Source organism: Abrus precatorius, unplaced genomic scaffold (genome assembly GCF_003935025.1).
Source record: "Abrus precatorius isolate BTA unplaced genomic scaffold, Abrus_2018 Scaffold3, whole genome shotgun sequence".
Lineage (NCBI taxonomy): Eukaryota > Viridiplantae > Streptophyta > Magnoliopsida > Fabales > Fabaceae > Abrus > Abrus precatorius.
In genome coordinates, this window is record NW_020874373.1 from 14,361,321 (window position 1) to 14,385,344 (window position 24,024).

The 24,024-nt window shown below is 34.6% G+C and overlaps 1 protein-coding gene across 4 annotated transcripts in view; it reads left to right on the forward strand.

Annotated features, from left to right (window-relative positions):
* LOC113863455 (probable polyribonucleotide nucleotidyltransferase 1, chloroplastic) overlaps window positions 1–24,024 on the forward strand; it is a 45,957-nt gene that overhangs the window by 7,026 nt on the left and 14,907 nt on the right. For 2 of the 4 annotated variants that reach the window (XM_027497041.1, XM_027497042.1), the window contains exons 5-12: window positions 5,801–5,884; window positions 9,725–9,789; window positions 10,119–10,275; window positions 12,886–12,942; window positions 13,485–13,598; window positions 14,965–15,231; window positions 20,008–20,079; window positions 23,562–23,675. In XM_027497041.1, the coding sequence (XP_027352842.1) occupies window positions 5,801–5,884; window positions 9,725–9,789; window positions 10,119–10,275; window positions 12,886–12,942; window positions 13,485–13,598; window positions 14,965–15,231; window positions 20,008–20,079; window positions 23,562–23,675 (930 nt within the window). Of the gene's footprint in view, window positions 1–5,800; window positions 5,885–9,724; window positions 9,790–10,118; window positions 10,276–12,885; window positions 12,943–13,484; window positions 13,599–14,964; window positions 15,247–20,007; window positions 20,080–23,561; window positions 23,676–24,024 lie in introns of all 4 variants that reach the window. The other 2 variants (XM_027497043.1, XM_027497044.1) reach the window with 2 other exon arrangements.

A 24,024-nucleotide genomic window follows, 5' to 3' on the forward strand; every position in this document is an offset into this window, starting at 1 on the left:
TAATTCTGACCAGAAGTGGCTTAGGAATATTTTGTCATGATCTTATACAATAGAAGAGGGGAAGCCATGCAATTTAACTATCTCTGTGATAAAAATTTCGGCAACCTCTTCGGCAGTAAAGGGATGGCTAAGTGCAATGAAATGAGCGTATTTAGTCAATCTATCAACCACTACTAAAATGCAATGTTATCAATGGCGGATGGTAGAAACCAAAAAAACTGCCATAAAGTTATAGCAGCTGTCATGGTAGGTTATTGTAGATTTATGGTGGATATAATAAAATATATAAAAAAATATTATAGGTAACTCAAAATATATGTAGCTTAACCTACAATCCAAAGTATAATTTAATACAAAATTTGCAAGTATCAAATGTCAAGTTAATAATAAAAATAAAGATTATCAATTTATTCTTCTTCAACTCCAACATAATCATCCTCTTTCTCATCCACCAAGGCATATCCCTCCTCCTTTTCTCCCTCAGATTGTGGAAGATTAATTTCTAATTCATCTTCTGTTTCTTCCGACTTCTCTTCATCTACTAATTCTTCATCATCATCTTCAAGAACCATTTTCTCTTTTCCTTTTTGCCGTTGAACATGCCTTGATTCTGGAAACTTTTGCAGCTTTGATAGTGATACGACTTGATGAACTCTTTCTTTTCTTAGAATGATGCCTAATATATGTTGTAGGCTCTCCAATTCCAGAAACTTCATAAATAGTTGCCCAATTTAAAGTGTTATCACTATAAAAAACTAAGTCATTTCCAACATCTTCATCATGATCATCATCATTTATTTTTCCAACCAATCACTCATTACACTCATCAATGTCATTAAGTGTAATTGGATTAATTACATCTTTAAGATTGTAACGTTCTTTGAGTTGTTGATTATATTTCACATAAACTAAGTCATGTAATTTTTTGTGATCAAACTTATTTCTCTTCTTTGAATAAATTTGCAACGTGAATTTAATTAAAATAATATTAATTAGTTTCTTTCTAATTTCTAGAAGAAAGTAATAGGCTTGAGAGATGAGATATTACTTGCTTAAAAACACTTTAGTTGCGTTCACATTCAGATTCACTACATGTCAAGCTCAAAATTTTGAAAGCTAGTTGCTACAAATGTGAAGTTGAATGTCCATACATTCTCCACCATTGAGCTATAAAATGAAAGATAAATTATATTTGAGAAGATGAATTATATCCTTAAAATTAAAATGTTAAAGACTTTGGTGAATTACCAGGAGCAATACTTTTTCTTTGTGATTTTGCAAAGTCTGACCCAAACAGACCACCGCTACTCTTATAAATTGGTAATTCAAGTAGTATGCTTTGTTGCACATCGCAACTTGGCACTAACCTCTTGATACAATCATACAACCCATTTGTAACTTTCAAGTCAAATTCTATTTGAGGATTGTCATAAAAGAACTCCGGGTTTAAAATGTGACCAGCTGCATGTAATGGACAATAAAGCTGACAAGTTCATCTATTATCAATGATTTCAAACCCATCTTTGTATTTGTTTTCATTATTTTTGAATGATTTCAGAATAGCTTCTTTACCTTTCTCCATTGCTTCATAAATATATTTCATGGCTGGTCTTCTTTTCTCATCAACCAAACGCAACACCCGAATAAGAGGAGCCATGATTTTCAAAGTATATACCACATTATTCCAAAATATAGGATTTAATAGAATTTTTTTTGCTTGCTTCCCTTTAACTTCCTTTGACAATTTGTTTTTACACCACTCCTCAGAAGTAAACATCTATCTAAGATTTGCCTTTTCTTAATGAAGCCTTTCTAATGATAGAAAAGAAGTTGCAAATTTAGTAACTGCATGCCTCACCAATTCTCTCTTGTTTGAAAATTTTCTCAACAAACTCAAGGTACTTAAATGACTGTAGATAAAACCAATAACAGATATTCCCTTTTGAATTGTCTTCTTTATCAAGGAAAACTTTCCAATATCTTCAAGCATCAGATCTATGCAATGAGTTGCACAAGGAGTCCAATAAAGATGTTATCTTTTTGCTTCCAACATCTTACCAGCCAAGATATAATTGCTCCCATTATCCGTTATCACTTGCACAACTTTATCTTCTCCAATCTCCTCTACAAGAGCATCAAGCATCTCAAATAATTTTTCACCAGTCTTCACAAAATTAGATTCATCAATGGACCTCATAAACATAGTCCCAATAGGAGAATTGACCAAGAAATTAATTAAACATCTTTGCTTTTGATCCGTCCATGCATTTGACATGATAGAACAACCATGTTTGCTCCATTGCTCCTTATGATTTTTCATCAAAGAATCAGTATATTCTAGCCCTTTCTTAAGAAGTGGAACTCGAATATCATGATAACTTAGAGCTGGTAAATTTGGACCAAAGGTACTAGCAGCTGTGAGCATTTCTTGAAAGTTCTTTAGTTTAACTAGGTTAAAGGAAATGCCAGCTTGATACCAAAATCGAGCTATGTATTGATGGACCCTTGCCTTGGCTTCTTTGTCACATCATTCTCTTATATTTGTTTGTCTCAATTTTTTCTTTTTTCTTTTTTCAATGACACTTTTGGGCTTTCTACAAAACAAGTCCATTGGCCCTTTCTGATTTCCAATGGCAACTCTATGGGTTTGGCTATCCTCTTCATCCTCACTTTCATCATAGTTTATACCTTCTAAACTTCTCACGTTTGGCATCTCAAAATTATTTTGACTCTTTTTTTCTTTTGATATGTTTCAATCTCTTTTCTAACTTCTTCTGGACACTTGGGACAAGCTTTCACGTTACCCTTCTTTCCAATTAAATGTTGTTACACTTTAGTGATTCCAGCACTCATAACTTTTCCACACGTTCCATTTCCTGGTCTATAACATATCTCAAAATCCAAACCGAGTTTAGAGGTCCATCTAAAATATTCCTCGCTCATTAGTCGTTGTTCGGTCAGAAATTTGAGGCTCTTCTGATCAGTCAGAATTATGAAGAATTATGAAGTGTCTTCCCAACAAGTAGTGCCTCCATTTTTGTACAGCCATCACAATTGCCATTTAGATTGTGCCCTATTAGATAGAGTCTGGCTGAGGAAAGCCACAGGCCTGCCCACCTGCATTAGAACCGCCCCTAGCCCTGTGTTTGATGCATCAGTTTCTATAGTAAACATTTTGGAGAAATCGGGGACAGTCAGTATAGGTAATTCGGCCACCAGGTTTTTTAATTTTTTCAGGGCAGCTTGTGCTTCATCATTCCACTGAAATTTATCCTTCTTCAACAGTTGGGTCAAAGGTCTGACTATCTTACCATAGTCTCTAACAAACCTTCTATAGTACCCTGTCAATCCCAAAAATCCCCTCAAAGCTTTAATATCCTTAGGTATTGGCCAGTCCAGCATAGCCTCAATTCTTTGTGGGTCTGCTGCTACCCCCCTCTATTGAAATGATATGCCCTAAGTAAAAAAATTCGTATTTCAGAAAGATTACCATATATAACATAAAATTTCTCCGCCTATTTTTTCTAATTGAGCCTCTCGATCTATTATTATACCTCTAGAAGTTGAAAGAATTACAATCCCCATGCCTCCTAAAATTTTAGGGATTCGTTGATAATTAGAATATATTCGCAGACCAGGTGTACTGATCCGTTTTAAATTTAAAAAACTTTTATATGATCATTTTCTTATTTATTCTATACCGTAGAGTTAAAACTAAATAATATTTGTCGCTTTCCCTATGTTTTCTGATGTTTTCAACAAAACCCTCTCGTAAATAATTGGTTAAAAGTACATTTTTTCTTATTAGCAAATAATTGGTTCTCCTTCAACAGCGCCAAAACAGCCCCTAAATGCCTTTGATGTTCCTCCTCACTCTTACTGTAAACCAGGATATCATCAAAGAAAATGAGTACAAATTTCCTCAAATACGGCTTTAGCACCTCGTTCATAAGAGATTGAAATGTGGAAGGGGCATTGGTGAGTCCGAAAGGCATGACAACAAACTCATAATGCCCTTCATGAGTCCGGAAAGCCGTTTTATGGATGTCATCTTCCTGCATTTTGATATGATGGTAACTGGATCGTAAATCCAACTTAGAAAAAATCACCGCTCCTCCCAATTCATCCAGCAATTCATCAATGATAGGAATAGGGAACTTATCTAGTATAGTAAGCTTGTTAAGAGCCCTGTAATCTACACAAAAATGCCATTAATTCAGCCAAGCTTTCTGTTGGATGGAGCTTTAATTACTTCCGTGAGGCCATTAAAAAATATGCCCTTCAAGTACACTGGTTCTGCACTCTTCAACTGAGCAGCGTAGAGTTCAAACTTCTCTCTGTGTTCTTCTATTGAACCTGTTTGTTTGAGACTCAGCAACAATTCAAAAGGATTTTCAACTTGGGTGGAAACGCCTAATAACCGCTGCCCTAAAATCCACCTAAGTTGGTTGGTGCGTCGAGAACTCCCACTATTGATACCAAGTTAGTGCTTTTCCTTCCATCGCATCGCCACCATAACCGCCTGTAATTTTTCTTCTCTCGACATCCCTTTTAAATCAAAATATCTCTCAACTCTGGTTGTTCAGTTGTACGCATCCTCTCCATCAAAAATAGGTATCTCTAATTTTCTCTACCTATCCACCTTGTATCTTCCGCCATTATGGCTTACCTGTGTTCCGCCCTAAGGAATTGTCTGGCTTCCATTGCTGTTCTCTTCCTCCTGTCTCGCACAAATTTCTTGCACTGAGGCTTGCACTTCATTTAATTGTTCAGTGCTCTTCTCTTTTGTTTCACGCATCGCTAGCAAGCCTTCGAACCCCCTCTCCAATGCCTCCAATCTTGCCTCCATGCTGTGCGTCGACATCATGAATGATCTCCAGGAACTTGTTGCTTTGATACCAGTTGATGGACACCAACTGGTGTGAGAATAAAGACTAAATGATATTCAATTGAACTGATATGGAATTAAAAATTACATAGGAAATTGAGCAAAACGGCTTAAGTACAAAGGCTTCCTCCCAAGATATTCGAGAGTCTGGTCTCTCAAGCTTTCGAACCCCCTCTCCAATGCCTCCAATCTCACCTCCATGCTGCACGTCGACACCATGAATGATCTCTAGGAACTTGTTGCTTTGATACCAGTTAATGGACACCAACCGGTGTGAGAATAAAGACTGAATCATATTCAATTGAACTAATACGGAATTAAAAATTACATAGGAAATTGAGCAAAACGGCTCAAGTACAAAGGCTTCCTCCCAAGATGTTCGAGAGCCTGGTCTTTCCCTTCCCGAAACCACTCAAAAACTGCCTGCCTTCCTTCCTACCTCTTCTCCTCTTTTTATTCTGCTCGTAGCTGCTTAGAGGCAGTTACACTTGCCCCCACTAATTAAAATAACAACTGCTAAAATAATTAATAATTGCTAAGATAATTCAATCTTATTAAAAAACCTAAGTCTTGGCTCTCTTCTTATAATATTTACTTAAAGGGGGCCTAACACATGTTTTAAAGCTGGAGTACTGGTTGAATTTCTTTTTGGCTTGATGTTATTAATCTGAAAAGCCAATTTCAGAAGTTATGTACTAGGATTTGTGGTTGGAACAAGCATATTTGAAAAATAAAAATTTAATTAGTATTGATTGACTTCTTGTTATTATTTGCAATTTGGATGAACTTCGTTCTATTGTGTGTTTTTTGGAAAAAGGAAGAAATCCTATTCATATAAACATTTGCTATCTGTACAAGGTTTTGTTTTTAATTATTTTCCTTAGTTTTTGATTGTCATCTGTTGCTTTTCAGGTTCTTATTTGTAGATTGATTGATAGGCCTCTACGTCCTACAATGCCTAAGGGCTTCTATCATGAAACTCAAATATTATCTTGGGTATAGTCCTTATAATTTCACTTCTTAAAATTTATTGTTAGTGTCTACTTCTACTGGTCATCCTCCAAAGTTTTATAGTTTACTTTGCTTTATGTGTTGATAGTTCATATTCATTCAATTGGGATTGAAATGTTGTGAAAGAATGTGCTAAAATTAGATGACAAAATATACGGAAATTTTAGCAGCCATTAAACTGATAAGTAAACATTTTCAAGAAAATATTGGATCATTTTTATTCAAATTGACTTAAATTCTTATGATATTTTTAATTAAATTCTCTATAGTTTTAATAAGTATCACGAGCAAGGTTGTTAAATTGAAATCCTACATAGGATTAGAAAAAGTAGGGAAAAACGCATAAGTCATGGAATCAGAACATAAATCATGACATGCTACCTATAGTACAACATTATATTTAAACACACACGAGCTTGTGACTTATGAGTTGCGTCCACCTACTAGTCAATTTTCAATTTAATTCTAATTATATATTAGTTGTAATTTAAAGGTTAGTTATCATATCTATGTAATTTTATATGCATGCATACATATAAAATTGCATAGATAAGAAAATTAGTCTTTAAAATTGCCTATAAACCCAAAACTAACTTTCTTTATTTGGAGTATCCAAATCCAAATCCAAACCCAAACCCAAACCCAATAGTATTTGAAATTCCATCTGTATGCCCAACCCAATTGTCATCAGAAGGAATATCATCAATTTTACACTCTAGCTTCTCTAGCTCAGGGACAAAGTATGGGGAAATGAGGATTTGTAAATTTATCAAAAGTAGAGAGAGAAAATCTACAGATTTGGACCAAGTTAGATGTAATAAGGATGAAGAAGAAAAAGTTTTTTGGTTTGGGATCAAGACATCAAAAACGAATGAAAGAAATATTTCTATAAACTTTTTAGAAGAGCAAGTGAATGAGCTAAATTTGACATATTATTGTAGGATTCAAGTTGGAGAAGTAAAATAAGCTCTTAAGAGGATGAATAATGGTAAAGCATTTGGGAAACAAGGATTGGAGTGACTCATTAAGCTCTTTAATGAGATCTTGAGATCTGAATATAGATGAATGGAGGAAGAGCGCTTTGGTTTGTATATACAAGAATAAGGGTGATATCCAAAATTGTGCGAACTATAGAGGAATTAAACTCACAAGTTGTACTATGAAGTTGTGGGAAAAGGTGATTGAATATAAATAGGGAGAAAGTTGAGATTGTAGAAAATCAATTTAGTTTTATGTTAAGAAGATCTGCAATAGAAGCTATATATCTTTTACGAAAGATTATGAAAAAATATTGCTAAAAGGAAAAAGACTTACACGAGTTTTATTGACTTAGAAAAGACATATAATTGGGTAGTAAGATAAGTGCTATGGAAGGCTTTAGAAAAGAAAAAGGTTCGTGTAACATGTATTCAGGCTATACAAGACATGTATGAGCGGATAACTACATGTGTGATAACTTCTGGAAGTGTATCTAAGGACTTCCTAACTAGAATATGTTTAGATCAATGTTGTTTAATATTGTTTTAGATAATAAGATGTACTTACAAATGACTATCCCTTGATGCATGCTATTTGCATATGATAAGTATTGGTCGAGGATTAAAAAAATTTGTTAATGTTAAACTCGAGTTATGGAAGGAGACTTTAGAATCTAAAGGTTTTTGCTTGAGTAGAAGTAAGACTGAATACATGCATTGTAGGTTTAACAAAAAGTCAGATGAGGATCATGCATTGAAAGTTAAACTGGGAAATAATATTATACCACAAATTTCCAATTTTAGATACTTGGGATCAATTATATAAAATGATGGAAAAATTAATGAAGATGTTACTCAGAATATAAGCTGAGTGGTTAAAGTGGAGAAAGACATCGAGAGTTATTTGTGACTAAAATGTCTATCAAGCTGAAAGGAAAAATTTACCGTATTGTAATATGATCAACTATTCTATATGGGAGTGAATGATGGACTTTAAAGGAACAACATGAGAAGAAAATAGGAGTTTAAAAATAAGAATATTAAGGTGGATGCGTGAACACATGATAAAGGATAAGATATAAAATGATAGTATACGAGAGAATATTGGAGTAGCACCTATAGTGAAATAGATGACTGAAAATCGTCTAAAGTAGTTTAATTATGTGGAGAGAAGACCTTTGGAGACTCTAGTAAGAAGAGTGGATTGTACAACTCTTAGTTCGGTAAAAAAGGATTGTGTGATCCATATTACCTTAGACGAAGTTATTAAAAGAGACATTTTGATTAACTAAATTTATGAAAATTTGGTTTTTGACCGAACCCAATGACGTTGTGTGATCTATGTAGCCGATCAACTTAGTGAAATAAGACTTTGTTGTTGTGGTTGTATAGCTTCTCTAGCTTGCTTCTTCTTGAATAATTAAAAATTAGCCATCACAAAATCATCCTTCATTGTCTTTGCAGTCGAATGGTTTCTTCTTTACTTGTAGAACCTAAACAAATACCAAAAAATCAAATACATTGTTAATATGTCCCACATTGGTTAGGAATAGAGACAGAATACTCTTTATAAGGGTTAGGGCAGTCCTCCTCCTATGACCTAGCTTTTGGGAGTGAGTTAGCCTAAGTTTTTTAACATGGTATCAAATCCTATTCAGTTTGAATGTTGGACTGTCCACAGATGTCTAGTCTTGTTGGGTCCACCCATGCAGATGTGTGGACCCATGCAGATGTCCAGTCTCAGGCGTGGGGGTGTGTGTTAAGATGTCCCACATTAGTTAGAAATAAAGTCAGAATACTCTTTATAAGGGCTAAGGTAGTCCTCCTTCTATGAGCTAGCTTTTGGGAGTGTGTTACGCTCAAGTTTCTTAACATGGTATCAGATGTCTTGCAAGTTTCATGCACCAGATGTCCAGTCCTGGGTGTGAGGGGGGTGTGTTAATATGTCCCACATTAGTTAGAAATAGAGCCAAAATACTCCTTACAAGGGATAGAGCAGTCCTTCTCCTATGAGCTAGTTTTTCAGAGTGAGTTAGGCCCAAGTTTCTTAACATACATGACAATTGGTAGGTAATTTTAAAAACGAAATACAATGCATATTTCCATATTTTTAAAATTTACCATCTTATAGGCACTCTAGTTATGCTTACACCCAGAGGAAGGAACTTCATGTCAAGTTTAATATATGGATAGCAAATTTTTGGTGTTCATGATGTTCATCTCCATATGAATTCCACCTCTGCTGGATTTTTTATTAACACCAGCCATGGCTACTACACTACCAATAACTTTGATTGACTCCTGAATCTTAAAGTTGAGCAGCAAGCTTAATTATTTCTTCAACACTCATTTCCATACTACATTGCAGGTATAATAGCTTTGCAGTAAAATTTTCTCTTAAGCTTGAACAGAACTTTTTTTTGTCACAAATAATAATCAAGACACTCCTTTTTGTCTAATATTTGTATACAAAATTTATAGATAGATAGTTTGGGAAAACATTGAATATTTTTATGTTTTCTTGTTGGCCTTCAATGTAGATTTTAGGGAATACTATATGTTGCCTGTGGTAATATAGTATTGGCCGCCAATAAATTGGCTGGTGCACTGAATATACAAGTTTCTGTTGAAAATACCGTAGCTGTAACGGTGTAACCTTCCCTGGCAATAAGAGATAAGCAGGACCAATACCCTCTGCTTTGTTGTTTGTCTCTTTACAGCTTAACAATGTTCATTTCACATCTGCTGTACTAAATGATTGATATATTGTGCTTTTCTTTTGTTGCATTAAAATGACTCCTTGTGGAACTTTCACATGCTATTTTCTACCATAAAATTTTGCTTTTAGGTTTTAAGCTATGATGGGTTGCACTCCCCTGATTCTTTGGCTGTCACTGCAGCTGGTATAGCAGTGTAAGTTGATCATTTTACTTTGCTACCACTATAGGGCTTTTAGACCCCATGCACAATGCTATCTGTTTCTATTTAAATATATAAAACCTTACTCTAAAAATTTGTTTACCAAAACATGATAATTTTATAAAAAGCACATAAGAAATACAGGCAGAAAGGTCCAAGGTGAGAGATCTTGTAAAGATGTGAAAATAAAGTACATAAGCATGATGTCACACACATGCTAACACTTAAGTTAGGTCTGAGGTGTTTTAAACATGCGTAATGCTATCAATGCATGCCCATAAGCACTGTGTGCATAACTAATCTTTATTATTTAATTTCCACAGTGCACTTTCAGAAGTGCCCATGTCAAAAGCAGTTGCAGGAGTTCGTGTTGGTCTAGTTGGTGATAAGTATATAGTAAATCCTACAACTGAGGAGATGGAAAACTCAGAGTTGGACCTCTTGCTTGCTGGCACAGATAGTGCAGTATTGATGATAGAGGTAAAACTGTCATTATCCTTTTTTGTGAACAATAACATGTTAGAATTTAGGAATATGCCAATGGTACATGTTCAATAATTGTTCTGTAAATAGTACCAATGTTAATAAAAGCATGATAGTTAAAATCCCAATATAATTGTAAAATCCTACGGTTTCGGAAGCCTTACCAATTTAAATCGTGGCTGAGTAAAATTGTAAAATCCTGATTTAAATCATAAAACCCCTCAAATTATGGAATTTTACGATTTCACTTTGATTCTGAAAATTCTCAATAAGCCTCTTTTGTTGAACCCTAATGTAGTTGACACCTCTTTCATATCTCTTTTTTATCTAACCTCAATTTGCCTCTAGCAGCTTTGAACCTTAATTTCATTGTCAACATTCAACAGTGCTCTCACTGGGTGCAGCCTAGCCTGCAACTAAACCCAGCAGTGTGCTATTGCTCTGAGTTTGAGTCTAGTGCTCCTGTTCTTGCATCTTTTCTATTTTGGTCTATTTTTTACTCATGCTGATGCATGACATTCTTATGGAATATGGATTTTGATTTGTGAATGCTACTTTATTTAAGTGCTTTTACTGATTTTGAAGGTTTCCCCCCCCCCCCCCAAATTTATGCTATTTTACATGCATAATATGAACTTATATGCATGTATATGAATTTTGTAAAATCTTACAATTCGATACTAAATGTTATCTTGTTGAAATTGTTGGAAGCGACTCAGGTTTAAATTTTGTCCCTCTCAATGTTCTCTTTTAACTTGAAACAAAAGTAGCTTGTAAAAAATTAGGATCAATTCTGAATTGCAAAATTAAGCGGCTTCCATGAAAGTCTACTGAGTGATCTTTTGGAGCTGGATTAGTTAGTCTGTTGAACTCCTCCATTGTAGCACTAGCAATTAATATTGGGAAAAAAAGTGTCACGGGAAATGCCAAAATCCTAAAACGACACTCTGTCTCTGGTCTCTCTTTTCAACATGGATCTCTTTGTGCACTCATATTTGCTGGAGATGGCATCATCTCTGGCCATTTTCTGGTGATGGTGAGTGCAGCAAAGGACTGCAGTTTTCTCTTCCCAATAGAACATATTGATAGGACTACATCTTCTCCCATTGTAGCATGCGTGTCGCCCAGGGCATAAGGGGCATGATGACTTGATGTCATCCTCACCTTCCTCTGGCTTATCACCGGCAGTCTACTTAGGGTTCCAAATTCAACGTTGGCAAGTAAACACGAGGGTTGCCACAAATAGTAATCTGAAGAATAAGAGTTGCTTTTTAATTATTTCAGATTGATTGGAATCAATACAAACCAAATAGATGAAACAAAAAAAAATAAAATTGGGACGCTATGTTATGTATTAACAATCTTACCAGTGACCACCCACTGTTGTCTCTTACTGATTTCTGCCTATGTCTTGTTTCCAGCCATAAAAAGCAAAATAACCTTGAAATCACATACTTTAACTAAACTTAAATCCATTACAGACCATAATTAGCAAAATGAGTAATAACGGAAGTTTTTCCTTAAAATATAAATTCATATATCCAACATTAGTACAATCACAGAAAACTATAGAGACCAAACTTGTAGATGCATTGGAGATAGCAGCCACAGAAAACTTGAAAAATGCCGAGAACACAATAGTCTAAACAGAGAAAACAATCACAAACAGAGGAAGTAATGCCACAAAGAGGATGCAGTCGTAGTTGCACAGAGTGCACCAAGCAGCGTTATAGAAAGCTGCAAAGCCAAAGAAAAGCAGAAAATAAAGAAACCCAGATAGCAGCACAAAACAGAGCATCCAGATACAAAGAGCATGGAGCTCTGTGGAAGCCTTTTTAAAACAGACAAGAGTGTGACAGAATGATTTGACATAAGGTTGGAGGCGTTGTCAACGAGAACAAGGTCTATAGACATGAAAATCAAGGAAAAAAATGGAAAACATGCATTTTCAAACTGTATCATGAAATCTGACATAGAAACCCATCTCCATGAAGATTGGATCTAATTGTGGATCTTACAATCAAGCTGTAAAAGATTGCAATCTGCTGCCATCCAACTAGGTTACAATCCTGCAAGCAATTATGATCATAGACGCCAGTGAAGATTGCATGATTATGCCATCTTGATTACCATGTCAGATGCTATGATCAACTATTGACAACTGTGGATTTAACTGAAGATTTACATGTGGAATCAGACATTAATTTTGAAGCAAATTTATTCATGAAAACAAATATAAATGGAGTTATATGTCATAAAGATCAGGTAATGGAAACCCCTAGTTAAAATGTTTGAAATAATGTAATCCTTATTCACAACTTGCAAACCCAGCTATTGAAAAAATTTATCAAGCTTGGCACCTGTAAGCAGAGAGAACAAATTCTAAAATTTTCCTACTCTTATGATTTTCATTGTTTTGAATGCAAAGAACTGTCACCACTTTCAGCTGTGTGAAAGACAGATTGCAGGAATCTGCATTTGTGGGTATACAGAATGATGATAAAATCATATCTTTCCAAAATCTGATATTTGTAAATCTTAATTCTTAAAACTCTTATGGTTGTACTTTCATGATGGTATCTGAACTGGTATAAATTTTTATTGCAGGGTTATAGCAATTTTCTTCCAGAAGAGAAGTTACTTAAAGCCGTAGAAGTTGGTCAGGTTGTTACCTTATGTTACTATGTAGACAAGCTTACCAAATCATTAGTACATTTAATGAATTTTCTTCCCTAAAGCATATGTCCATGTTGTTTAGATTATTGTTGGTTCTGCATCATGTAAGACACATTTACTTATGGCTGCTATACACAAGAGCATAGAAAGCAAGGAGTCACCACAGAAGATTGTGATCTCTAGAATTATCCTTCATCCTTAACCTTTTGCAAATGTAAAAATCTTGTTATTTCAGGACATCTCTGAAAACAACCATTTTCTGGGGACATATAACTATTTTTTTAAGATCTTCAATTCATTTTCTCTATGACTGTTATGCCATTGAGCATTTGAAATATTCACTAAAAGTGGTGATATGGTACAAGAGTAAGCCATTTGTCTCCGTAATGGATTTTGTTTTAATTATAGTGTGATTAACATGCTCTACTTTGTAGACTTTCTCATTTTTGTGTCCTTTTTTTATATAATTTATGAACTGCTGTATACACATTTACCAATGCTTCGTCTTTTGCTTGTTGTTTACTGGTCAGGATGCAGTGCGAGCAATCTGTAATGAAGTAGAGACTTTGGTTAAGAAGTGTGGGAAACCGAAGATGTTGGATGCCATCATGTTGCCTCCTCCTGAGCTTTATAAACATGTTGAAGTATGATCTTTGCTATTCTTTATCACTTTCTGCTATTTCTTTTATCTAAAACTTCTGAATTATTCCTGATTTGTGAAATCTGTCTAGGGAGATATTATTCACTCCTCAACATTTCCTATATTACTTGCCAGTTGCTCAATAATTTGTATATTACAACAGTTCCTTATTTGTTTGGATAATGATTAATGCTATTGACTTCATCACGGACTTGACTGAGAAAACCCAGCTGAACAGCTCAAAACAGGGCCAATCAACCAGCATAACATATCATTCAGGTAGTAACAGCAGCCATTTGGGGAAGAAATAGTGAAACAATTGAAAGCAATTCATAAAGAGGCAAACAGCAAGAATGTGTTTGCTGAAAGTATAGGGCTGAGTTTAGGTAAGGTAGGAGGAAAGGTACAGAACAGAGACCCCTCTCTGATGTGAACGGAGCAAAGGTCAAAGGACATGAAAATATAGACTATAGAAACAACAGAACAGTGTGCCTCTGCACCAGAGTATTGTAGGTTGTTGTTAAGCTGGAAACTCTGCTGGTGCTCAACTGCTTCATGTTTATGGGTTGTGGCCAATGAGCTCAGTCACAGCCATTATAGTGGAAAAATTTGGCTGTCACGGCCATTATGATGAACAGGGGCTAAACCCTCATTTTCCTTTTGATTTGAATTTTCAAATCATTTTCCGGTGATAGTCTCAAGATCTTGCTATAATGTTTTTGTGGCTGTGCTCCATGCTGCTTTTCTGGCTTGATTACTATGCCTTGAATTAGCTTGGGTCCTCCACCTGGGTTATATCTGCCATTGAAACTTGAGCTGATATACTGGAAGAGTTTGGAAGCATACAGCATCTCATCTACATCACTGGATGCATTTATGGTTTTTATGATGTTGTGGGGGTCATGTGTCCACACTCTGCATTTCACTTCTGTCCCTGTTCTTCCAAAATCTCTTAGCACCCTGTGATGTTTTTCATTTGGTGTGGTGTTGCATGCAACTGTGTGAGAGGAATATGTATTAACTTGATTACATATTTTGTTAGACAAGATGATTGAAGAGTGAATACTTTATTAGATAGTTTTCTTGAATATGGTGGTTATATTAGAAACTGAAGGGACTGGGAACGTGCAGGAAAATACTGGTGATGATTGGTAAAACTACTTCAAATTAGAAATTTTTGGAACATCTATGAAGTTACATTTTTTGTTTCTCTGTTGCTATTGATTGTTTGTTGCATGCACGAGTGTATGAGAGAAATATGCATTAACTTGATTAAATATTTTGTTGAACAAGATGATCAAAGACTTTATGTAAGAGTTTTGTTGATTATGCTGCTTAGAATATAAACTGAAGTGAGTGGGAATGTGCAGGAAATTGCTGGTGATGAGTTGGTGAAGGTTCTTCAAATTAGAAACAAAATACCAAGAAGGAAAGCCCTTTCATCATTAGAAGACAAGGTTCTGAAGATACTTACAGAAAACGGGTTTGTTACAAATGATTCAACACTGAGGAGTAATTCTGAAACCATTGCGGAGATTCTTGAGGAGGAGGATGAAGATGAGGAAGTAATTGTTGATGGGGAAGTTGACGAAGGTGATGTTCATATAAAGCCAACACCACGCAAACCAGCCCCTTTAGTAAGTACTATACTTGTAGTTTCAAGGGGTTTCTTTTTCGTATGGATTATATAGAGATACATATATGGGAATTGTAGGTTCAGTGCTCTCTGTTCATGGTTATTTTGTATGGGTGTTTCCAGGTGAGACATGCAAGCAGATTGGGTTGCTCAAATGAGCCGATTTTATCCCCTTCCTTTTGTTTATGTAGTTTCTGTGTAGCCATAGGAGGATTGCTAATCCTCTTGTTTTTCTCACTTTTCTTTCTTAATAAATTCATTTGTAAAAAGAGGTGTAGTCTGGTGATAAATCTGTTAGAACTGCTACAACAGTTGTTTTTGTTGCTTCATCTCTACTTGTGTGCATAAAGCTTTTCAACATATCTGTCAATAAAAGGAATTGAAAAATACACATAAGGAGGTTTGCAAGTAGGAGGTTATTTCAGAATTCAGAATACCTTCGTGTTGGGGGCAAGGTAGTCAAAATCGCGTTTTGGATCGTAGAATCGTACGATTCTACGATCTCCATCCATGTCTTTGAGCTGAATCGGTGCTGGGAACACGAAATGGTGGAATCGGTGGGATCGTTCTTGCTGGGTCGCAAACTCATTGAAGACGTACGATTTCGACGCGCAGAGATAAAGGCTTTTTGGGCCAACGACCTGCGACCCCAGCCCAACCTCATTAAAGCTTTTGGAATCCTAAAATCCCATAACCCGCACTGCGACTTCTCCTTTCTTCTTCACTCTATTCTGTGAGATTGGGCGTCACTATTGAGCGACTTCTCTGCGAGGCTTTGGCGACTGCGATTTGGTTTCGACGACTGCGATTCGACTCCGGCGACTGGGCTTAGCTCCGACGACTGGATTTTTTCTGTGATTTGGTTTGGGCTTTTTTGCTTTTTGTGCTCTGTTTTTTTCTTCATCTTCATCATCTTGGCTGCTGCGTGTAATTGCAATTTTCTTCATTTTTTGCTTCTGTGCTCTGCTTTCTGTTTTATGTGCTATTGCTGTCTACGACAAAATGACTTCAACTAGTAGTCAAGCTCCTCCCTCCAAGTCATTACCAAAGAATGCACCGGGAAACAAAAGTGATGTAGCATGGCAACATGGGATTGCAATTGAAGGTACAAGAAAAATTCAATGCAAATATTGTCAAAAAATTGTAAGTGGAGGTGCTTATCGATTGAAGCATCACTTGGCTCAAACAGCCAAAGATGTTGGAGCATGCAAATCTGTTCCGGATGAGGTCAAAAATCAAATGTGGAATTTACTTGTAACCATTCAAGAAAATTTGAATAAAAAATAAAATTCTTTTGCTGAGAGAGAAACTTTATATACAAGTGATGGAAGCAAAAGAAAATCAAGTGAGAATGAGATGACTGGAGGAGGAAATATTTTTCGGAAAAGGACCACCCAAGCAACAATCAACAACATATTCAACAAAACTAGAAGAGAGGAGGCTTGTCAAGCTATTAGAAGGTTTTTTTATAATAATGCCATATCATTCAATGTAGCAAGAAGTGATGAATTTTTTGTTATGTGTGATTTAATTGCCAGCCATGGTCCTGGATTTAAACCATCAAGCTATCATGAAATTAGAGTAAAATATTTGAAGAAGGAAATATAGTTAACAAAGGAGAGATTAGAAGAACATAGAGCTGAATGGAATACTGTTAGATGCACATTAATGACTGATGGGTGGACTGATAAGAGGAGAAGAACAATATTGAACTTCTTGGTAAATAGTCCTAAAGGAGCTATTTTTTTCAAGTCTATTGATGAATCTCATATAGAAAAAACAGCTGATAAAATATTTAAAATGATTGATGATGTTGTTGAAGAAATTGGTGAGAAAAATGTAGTCCAAGTTGTGACTGATAATGCAGCAAATTATAAAGCTGCAGGGAAGATGTTGATGCAAAAAAAGAAACACTTGTATTGGACCCCTTGTGCAGCACATTGCATTGATTTGATGTTGGAGGACTTTAAAAAGAAGATACAGATTCATGAAGAGACAATTCTAAAAGGTAGAAAAATTACAACCTACATTTATTCAAGGACAGGTCTTATTTCTCTATTGAAACATTTTACCAAAGGCAAAGATTTGATAAGGCCAGGAATCACTTGTTTTGCTACATCTTATTTGACTCTAGGATGCCTTCAACAAAATAGAGCTGCTTTGATAAGAATGTTCACATCTAATGAATGGAAGTTCTCTAAGTTTGCTAAGACAAAGGATGGGAGAGTTATAGAAGAATTGATTTTGGATAGAGAGTTTTGGAAGAATATAATCACTTGTTTGAAGGCCGCATTTCCTCTTATCAAAGTTCTTCGAATGGTTGATTCAGATGAGGAAACTATGGGCTTTATATTTGAGGCAATGGATCAAGCTAAAGAGAATATTCAAATTGCTTTCAATTGTGTTAAGAAAAGGTAACTAACTATACCTACTAATCTATCAAATTAAATTAGTCTCCATTTTGTGATCTATGTTGTATTGTATATTTTGAATCTTTGTTGTTTGCTCTTTATCAGTTACGTACCTATATGAAATATTATAGATGAAAGATGGGATAAACAGCTCCATAGGCCTTTGCATGTTGCAGGCTATTTTCTTAATCCTAGGATGCACTATAGTCTTAAATTTAAGGCTGATCTTGAAGTTAAGCGTGGACTATATAATTGTTTGACAAGAATGGTGCTTGATCAAGATGAACAATGTAAAATTGATTGTCAACTTGATTCATTTACAAAGCGAGTTGGTAATTTTGGGAGTCACTTGGCTAGAAAAACTATTGATATGCGTCTGCCAACTGATTGGTGGATGTCTCATGGAGATGAGTATCTTAAGCTTCAAAGATTTACTATTCGAATACTAAGCTTGACATACAGTTCTTCTGGATGTGAACATAATTGGAGTGCCTTTGAGATGGTAAGTAGAAATTCTTTTTTCGAATATTATGTACTAGGCTAGCCAACTATTTTTTTGTATCTTAAATTATAATTTAATATATTATTATTTGATAGGTGCATATTAAAAGAAGAAACCATTTGAAGTAAAATACAATGAATGATGTGGTATTTGTTATGGCAAATTCAAAATTGGCCAAGAAGAAGACAGTTAGGAGAGTAAAGGATCTTCACATAAATGTAGATGATATTTCATCTGATAATGAGTAGATAGTGGAAAATAATGATAGAGGAAATCATGAAGATTTGGGCCTAGAAGACAATTTGGGAGATGAGGACATTGAGGTTTATACTCTTACTGAAGATGAGGACTTAGATTTAGATCAAGGTTCAAATCAAGATGTTGGTGTTTGGTGATGTTCCTAATATAGACAATTTAGATGATGAAGGAGATGATGGACCAAATGAAGAAGTTGGGCCAAATGAAGATGATAAAGGATATGATGAATTTTTTTGATAATCAAAATATTTTAGATATGATAAAATAGATATTTAAAGTTTGGATATTGATTTTGTATTTGGTTTAGAACTTTGGAATATGCTTATGTTGGATATGTTCTTAATATTCATCTTTTAAAGTACTGTGGTTTGAATTAATGTTTTTATTTTCTTCTTATTTATATACTATTTTATATGTATATCTACAATTTTGTAAGATCTTACGTTCTGTGTTACGATCCTTGACCTCTTCTCCGATTCTACGTAAAATTTCGATTTTGACTACCATGGTTGGGGGTGGCTAAAGTAGGAGCCCATGGATCAGGCTTAGGGTACATTTCCAGTGCTGGAGAATGCATACAACTATTTTACAGTGTTTCTTCAGAGGACAAGAGAGAGAGAGAGAAACCAGCAACCGTTATTCATGCTGTAACTAATTTCTGGTCTGGTGATAGTAGCATATTGGGAAGCACCAGCAACAGACCATTCTAGTGTGTGCTGCTGAGAAAGTAAGAGAAAGAGATAGAAAGAGAACGAAATAACAGAGATAGCAAGGGAGTAATCTAATGAGAAAATGATATTCTAACATATTTGAACCTTGTGATGGTACATACAGTTTGCACTAGGAGCAGTTATCTCTAAGTTTAACAGTCTGTTTCAGACTACCTAACTAACAGTATTGTAACAGAGTGCTGACCCTTTAACACACTTCCTTTATGTGAAGTATTCAACTATTGTAACATACTCAAGTGGGATTAGGTCATTTCTCTTTGAAGGTTTCTTGATCTTGGTATCAAATCCCAACCCGGAAGTTTTGGGATCATGCTGCAGCAGCTGTCTCAGGGAAAACTGTGAATCTGTGAAAGAAAAAAATTGTGTTGTTTTAGGAGAACTTCATGATCCAAGAAAGTATAGTTGAATTTACAAATGAAATTGTTGAAGAATTGTTTTGCTAGTTTTTTTTTTTTTTCAGAAGCACTCAACTTGGCTTGCATTGCATTGAAAGCATCTCCCAACTGGATGCATGGGGATGTCCTTTCCACAGTATCAGCAATGCTAGCTTGAAACATGTCCAACAATCTATCAAATTATCTTTGTTTATTCCCACCCGACCCAAGAACTGCGGCAAAATAAGGATGTTACTCAAGTTTTCTTTTCCCTTGTTTTGTGTATATAGTATCCTCCTGCTGGTCAAATTTTTTGCTGGCAATGGACATTATGTTCTTTCTAATTTATTTTCCTGTATTTGAGCGATTTATAGTTTCTTACTTTGTTTTGGAATTGTTGATTGATGTCGAAATGATGCCCTGCCTTGTTGTATGCCTGTTGTTTTGAATTCATTTGATTTATCTTCTTAACATATATCTATTTTTTTTCACTCTGTACAGTTTTTAGAGGTAGATGTGAAGTTGGTATTTAAAGAAGTTACGTCCAAGTTTTTGAGGAAGCGCATAGTAGAGGTATGAAAACTAAATAATTAAGATTACTATCCAAACATAAAAATTTAAGCTTGATTTGTTACTATCTTGGTGGGACACTGGGACTTCAGTCAAATGGTCTACATGACTCAATTTCTGTTTCCTTCATAATGGAATAGCTCTTTTACTATAATTGAAACTTGAAAGTTTTTGTTATGAGCCATAGAACATCTGATAGTTGAGGCAAACACATCTATGTTAGTCTTTGTGGAAGAACAAATGACAGAATATTCCATTATAAGTCTTCTAGGACTGACTGTTCTCAACTGTTGAAATTGAAACTCCTAATATCATTCCATTCCATGCTATCTAAATGGATTAATCATTTCATATGTGTGATGGGTTGGAAATGCCTAACTATTTAACATGACCTTGCTATTGCAAACACAAGAAGTCCATTTAATATTAAGTTATATATGGTCTTCACATTAAACAGTTGGAAGTTGTGGATTGAATTGGAGACATGGTGTTAGACTGAAACAATCCTTGCCAGCCCTGTTCTTCAAGCCCAAATATGAGGTGGCATGTTTGATGTAATATCAAGCTTTTAATTTAAGTTTGTCCTAATAAAGAAAAGCATAGGCTTGCACTTGAGCATGTTGTTGATTATTGGTTCATTTATCCCTTTAGATAATATTTTTATTTTTAATTGCTTGATTTTGTGGAGCTTTACAACAGTACTTATGATAGAAATCTGGTGTTTCTTCTAATTATCCTTGCTTGACTAACTAATTCAGGCTAACTAATTTATATATTGTAAGTAACTAGTAAAGGGTAACTAACATATTTAAACTATTTACTTAAGGGAGGTTACCTAACAGCTTATTGCATATGCTGATTACCCATCTTTTTATTATATTATCCTTTTTCTTCATTTTGGTTGAACGGACCTCTTTTCTTTCTTTGATTTTAATTGTGGGCCAACATTTCTCATGCTGAACATGATGGTAACATAGGGTGCAGGTTAATGAAGTTATTCCTCTTTCCGTCTCTCCTTTATCCCTTTATTCAATCAATTAGGGTTCACTTAGCATAATCTCTCTCTCATTCTTGTCTTCGACTTTGATATGGAATAAGTGTTTACATCAGTATCATATTGTACCTCTAAATGTGATATAGAGCACAGTCTGAGACTCTGAGCAACAGAGATGTTCAGTTACAATTTTTTGTTGTTCATCACTTCCAATTTATACCAGTAGAAGATAATGTGACTGCATTGTTTGTTTCAATGTCAACTATTGGTAGATAAGTATACCCATCGAAAAGTAATAAAGAGTTTTAAAAAAACAATTTGATTTAATTGTTTAAACTAAAAGGACGTGTAGTGAATTAAAAACAAGAATAATTTAAATTTAAAAAACAATTAAAAAGACAATAATGCAATTCTTGATAGAAATTGGACAAGATGAGCCTAAGATATAAGGTTTCACCTATTACACTTTTTTATGTTTTATTTAATCTAATTCCAATATCAATTTTCCTATGTTTGCCTTTGCCAACCACCCATATTTATTTTATTATTACTCAATGATCATGCAAGGCAAAAAGTAGAAAAAACATAAAGACTATATGGGTTTGTTAATTCAATAATAGTTGGAAAAGAATAATTAAGTTTGATCTACTTAATCCTTTGTCTCATTTTATTCTATAGTTCCATTAATTACATGTAGTACAACTGTCTATAATGCAACTAATTATAAGATGCTAAGGTTGATCAATTCTTAACATGTAAAATATAATTTAATAGGATAAAGTCAAACATTAAAAAGAGACCAACATTGTTCTTAAATATAAAAATCTAGAGTATGCAATAAGATTCACTATAGCTCTATCTATGAATTTAGTTACTTATAGTAAAGCAAACAATAAAAATCATTATAAATAAATCCATAAAAACTCAAAAGGAGAATTCAAATTGAAGGAACTTAAATAGAAAAAAGATAAAGGAAGTTCTCGTTCTCCAATAAGCCCTCAATTACTTGCTTGGATTCTGAAGAAATGTTCGCCATTTTTGCCATTAATCTCTTATTCTCCAATAACTTTCTATGGTTGATTAAGTCAGGATTTAGAATGTGTCTTTCTCTAGAGCACAAGGCTTCTTTATATATGGTGTGACATGAGATATAAGATTATGACCTAATTTCCAAGACATAAGCTCAATCTTTAAGAAAGGAAATTTGTTTTGCCAACCTTTAGAATCTCAGCTTAAAACCAATTTAAACCTTTAGATCAAAATCTAATATTCAAATTCCTGATTTAAAAATTAAATTTAGAATTTGAACTCAAATTCAACTAGCACAACCGTGCATAGCCCCCATCACAGCTGTGCTCGAAGTTTCGAAGCACGCCAAGATTAGATTGCGAAGCAAGGCCATGCTTGCTCATGGACGAAGTTCTAATTTCAGCTAAAATTATTCAATTTTTGTTCAAAATATTTCCATAATGCTCTGATAACTGTTTCAGACTCAACTGCAATAATTAATAATATAATTATTGTGAAACACCCATAAAATAAGCTTTAAATGTATAAATATAAATCATAAAACATATGAATATAGACTTATCATCAACATATCTATTCGGAGGATTGAACTCCTCTAAAGTGGGGGAATGTGTAAAGTGAGAAAGTGAGGTTTGATTCACCTATGATTTGAATTTATTCAGCAATTGAGTCTAACACACTCAAAAGTTAGCCAAAAGGAGGGGTATTATCCAAGCTTTATAAATAGTATTTTGGCATTTTAACACACACCCTTCACTTCAGGACTGGATATCTAGTGTGTGAAGTTTTTAGGAATGAAAATCTGTAGATAGCCCAAAATTCAAACTAGATAGGCTTTGATATCATATTAGAAAACTTGGCCTAACTCACTCCCAAAAGCTAGTGCAAAAAAGGAGGATTACACAAGCCTTATGAGGAGTATTTTGACATCTTAATAGAGTTGAAGGATTTTATATATATATAACTAATTTGAAATCAATGATGAATATACAACCCTCACTTTCTGAGAACTTTACATATTCTCTCACTTTATACGAGCCAAATCTCCATTTGGATGCTAAATTTGCAGATAAACCTACCCATAGTGACTGTAAGGGGATGAGCTAATAAAACTGTTTTATTTATATGGTACTACTGCCTTAAGACTTGTTTATTATAGAGGTTATTTAATGAGTATATAGTTATTCCTGAAATTTCTAAATCACACAGTATTTTAAGCAATTATCTTGGCCATGCCTATAATTTAAAGTTCTTATCAAGCATTATAAACAATTCATGTATCTCCTAATAGCTTAATCTTTGGGTTGAGTTTATCCTTGACAGAAAGATGTAACTATTTTTGTAAGTCTGGTAAATGTAGTTGTGGCAATGATGTTGCAGTGGTTAGAAGCTTGTCTGCACGAACACATTACTGAACTGAATGGATCCATGTTTATTGATTTATTTTCTTTGTATGTGACAGGGTGGGAAAAGGAGTGATGGGCGAACACCAGAAGGAATACGCCCAATCAACTCTAGATGTGGCCTATTACCTAGGGCTCATGGAAGTACTCTCTTTACAAGAGGCGAGACGCAGGTGTGTGATATTTATTTTGTTTTTCTGTTTATGCTTTTGATGATATGTGTTAATGTCTATATATGCTTCTGCGGTCACATTGCCCCTTCTCATTTTTTGATAGTTTTGTTAAAGGGATACAGAATGAACAAATTACGAGGATAAAAACTAATGATAATAGACTCTTTGGACCTTTAACGCTCTTTATGTTTAAAGCCTCCAATTTTGTTGTCCACCTTAACCAACTGATATATAATATAAATTTGCAATTGGAACTGTGTTGAATACTCAGGTTTTCACAGGCTTGCTGACAATGCAATAGTATATTATCTGTTGACATGTGTAAATTTTTGCATGGAGCACTACTATA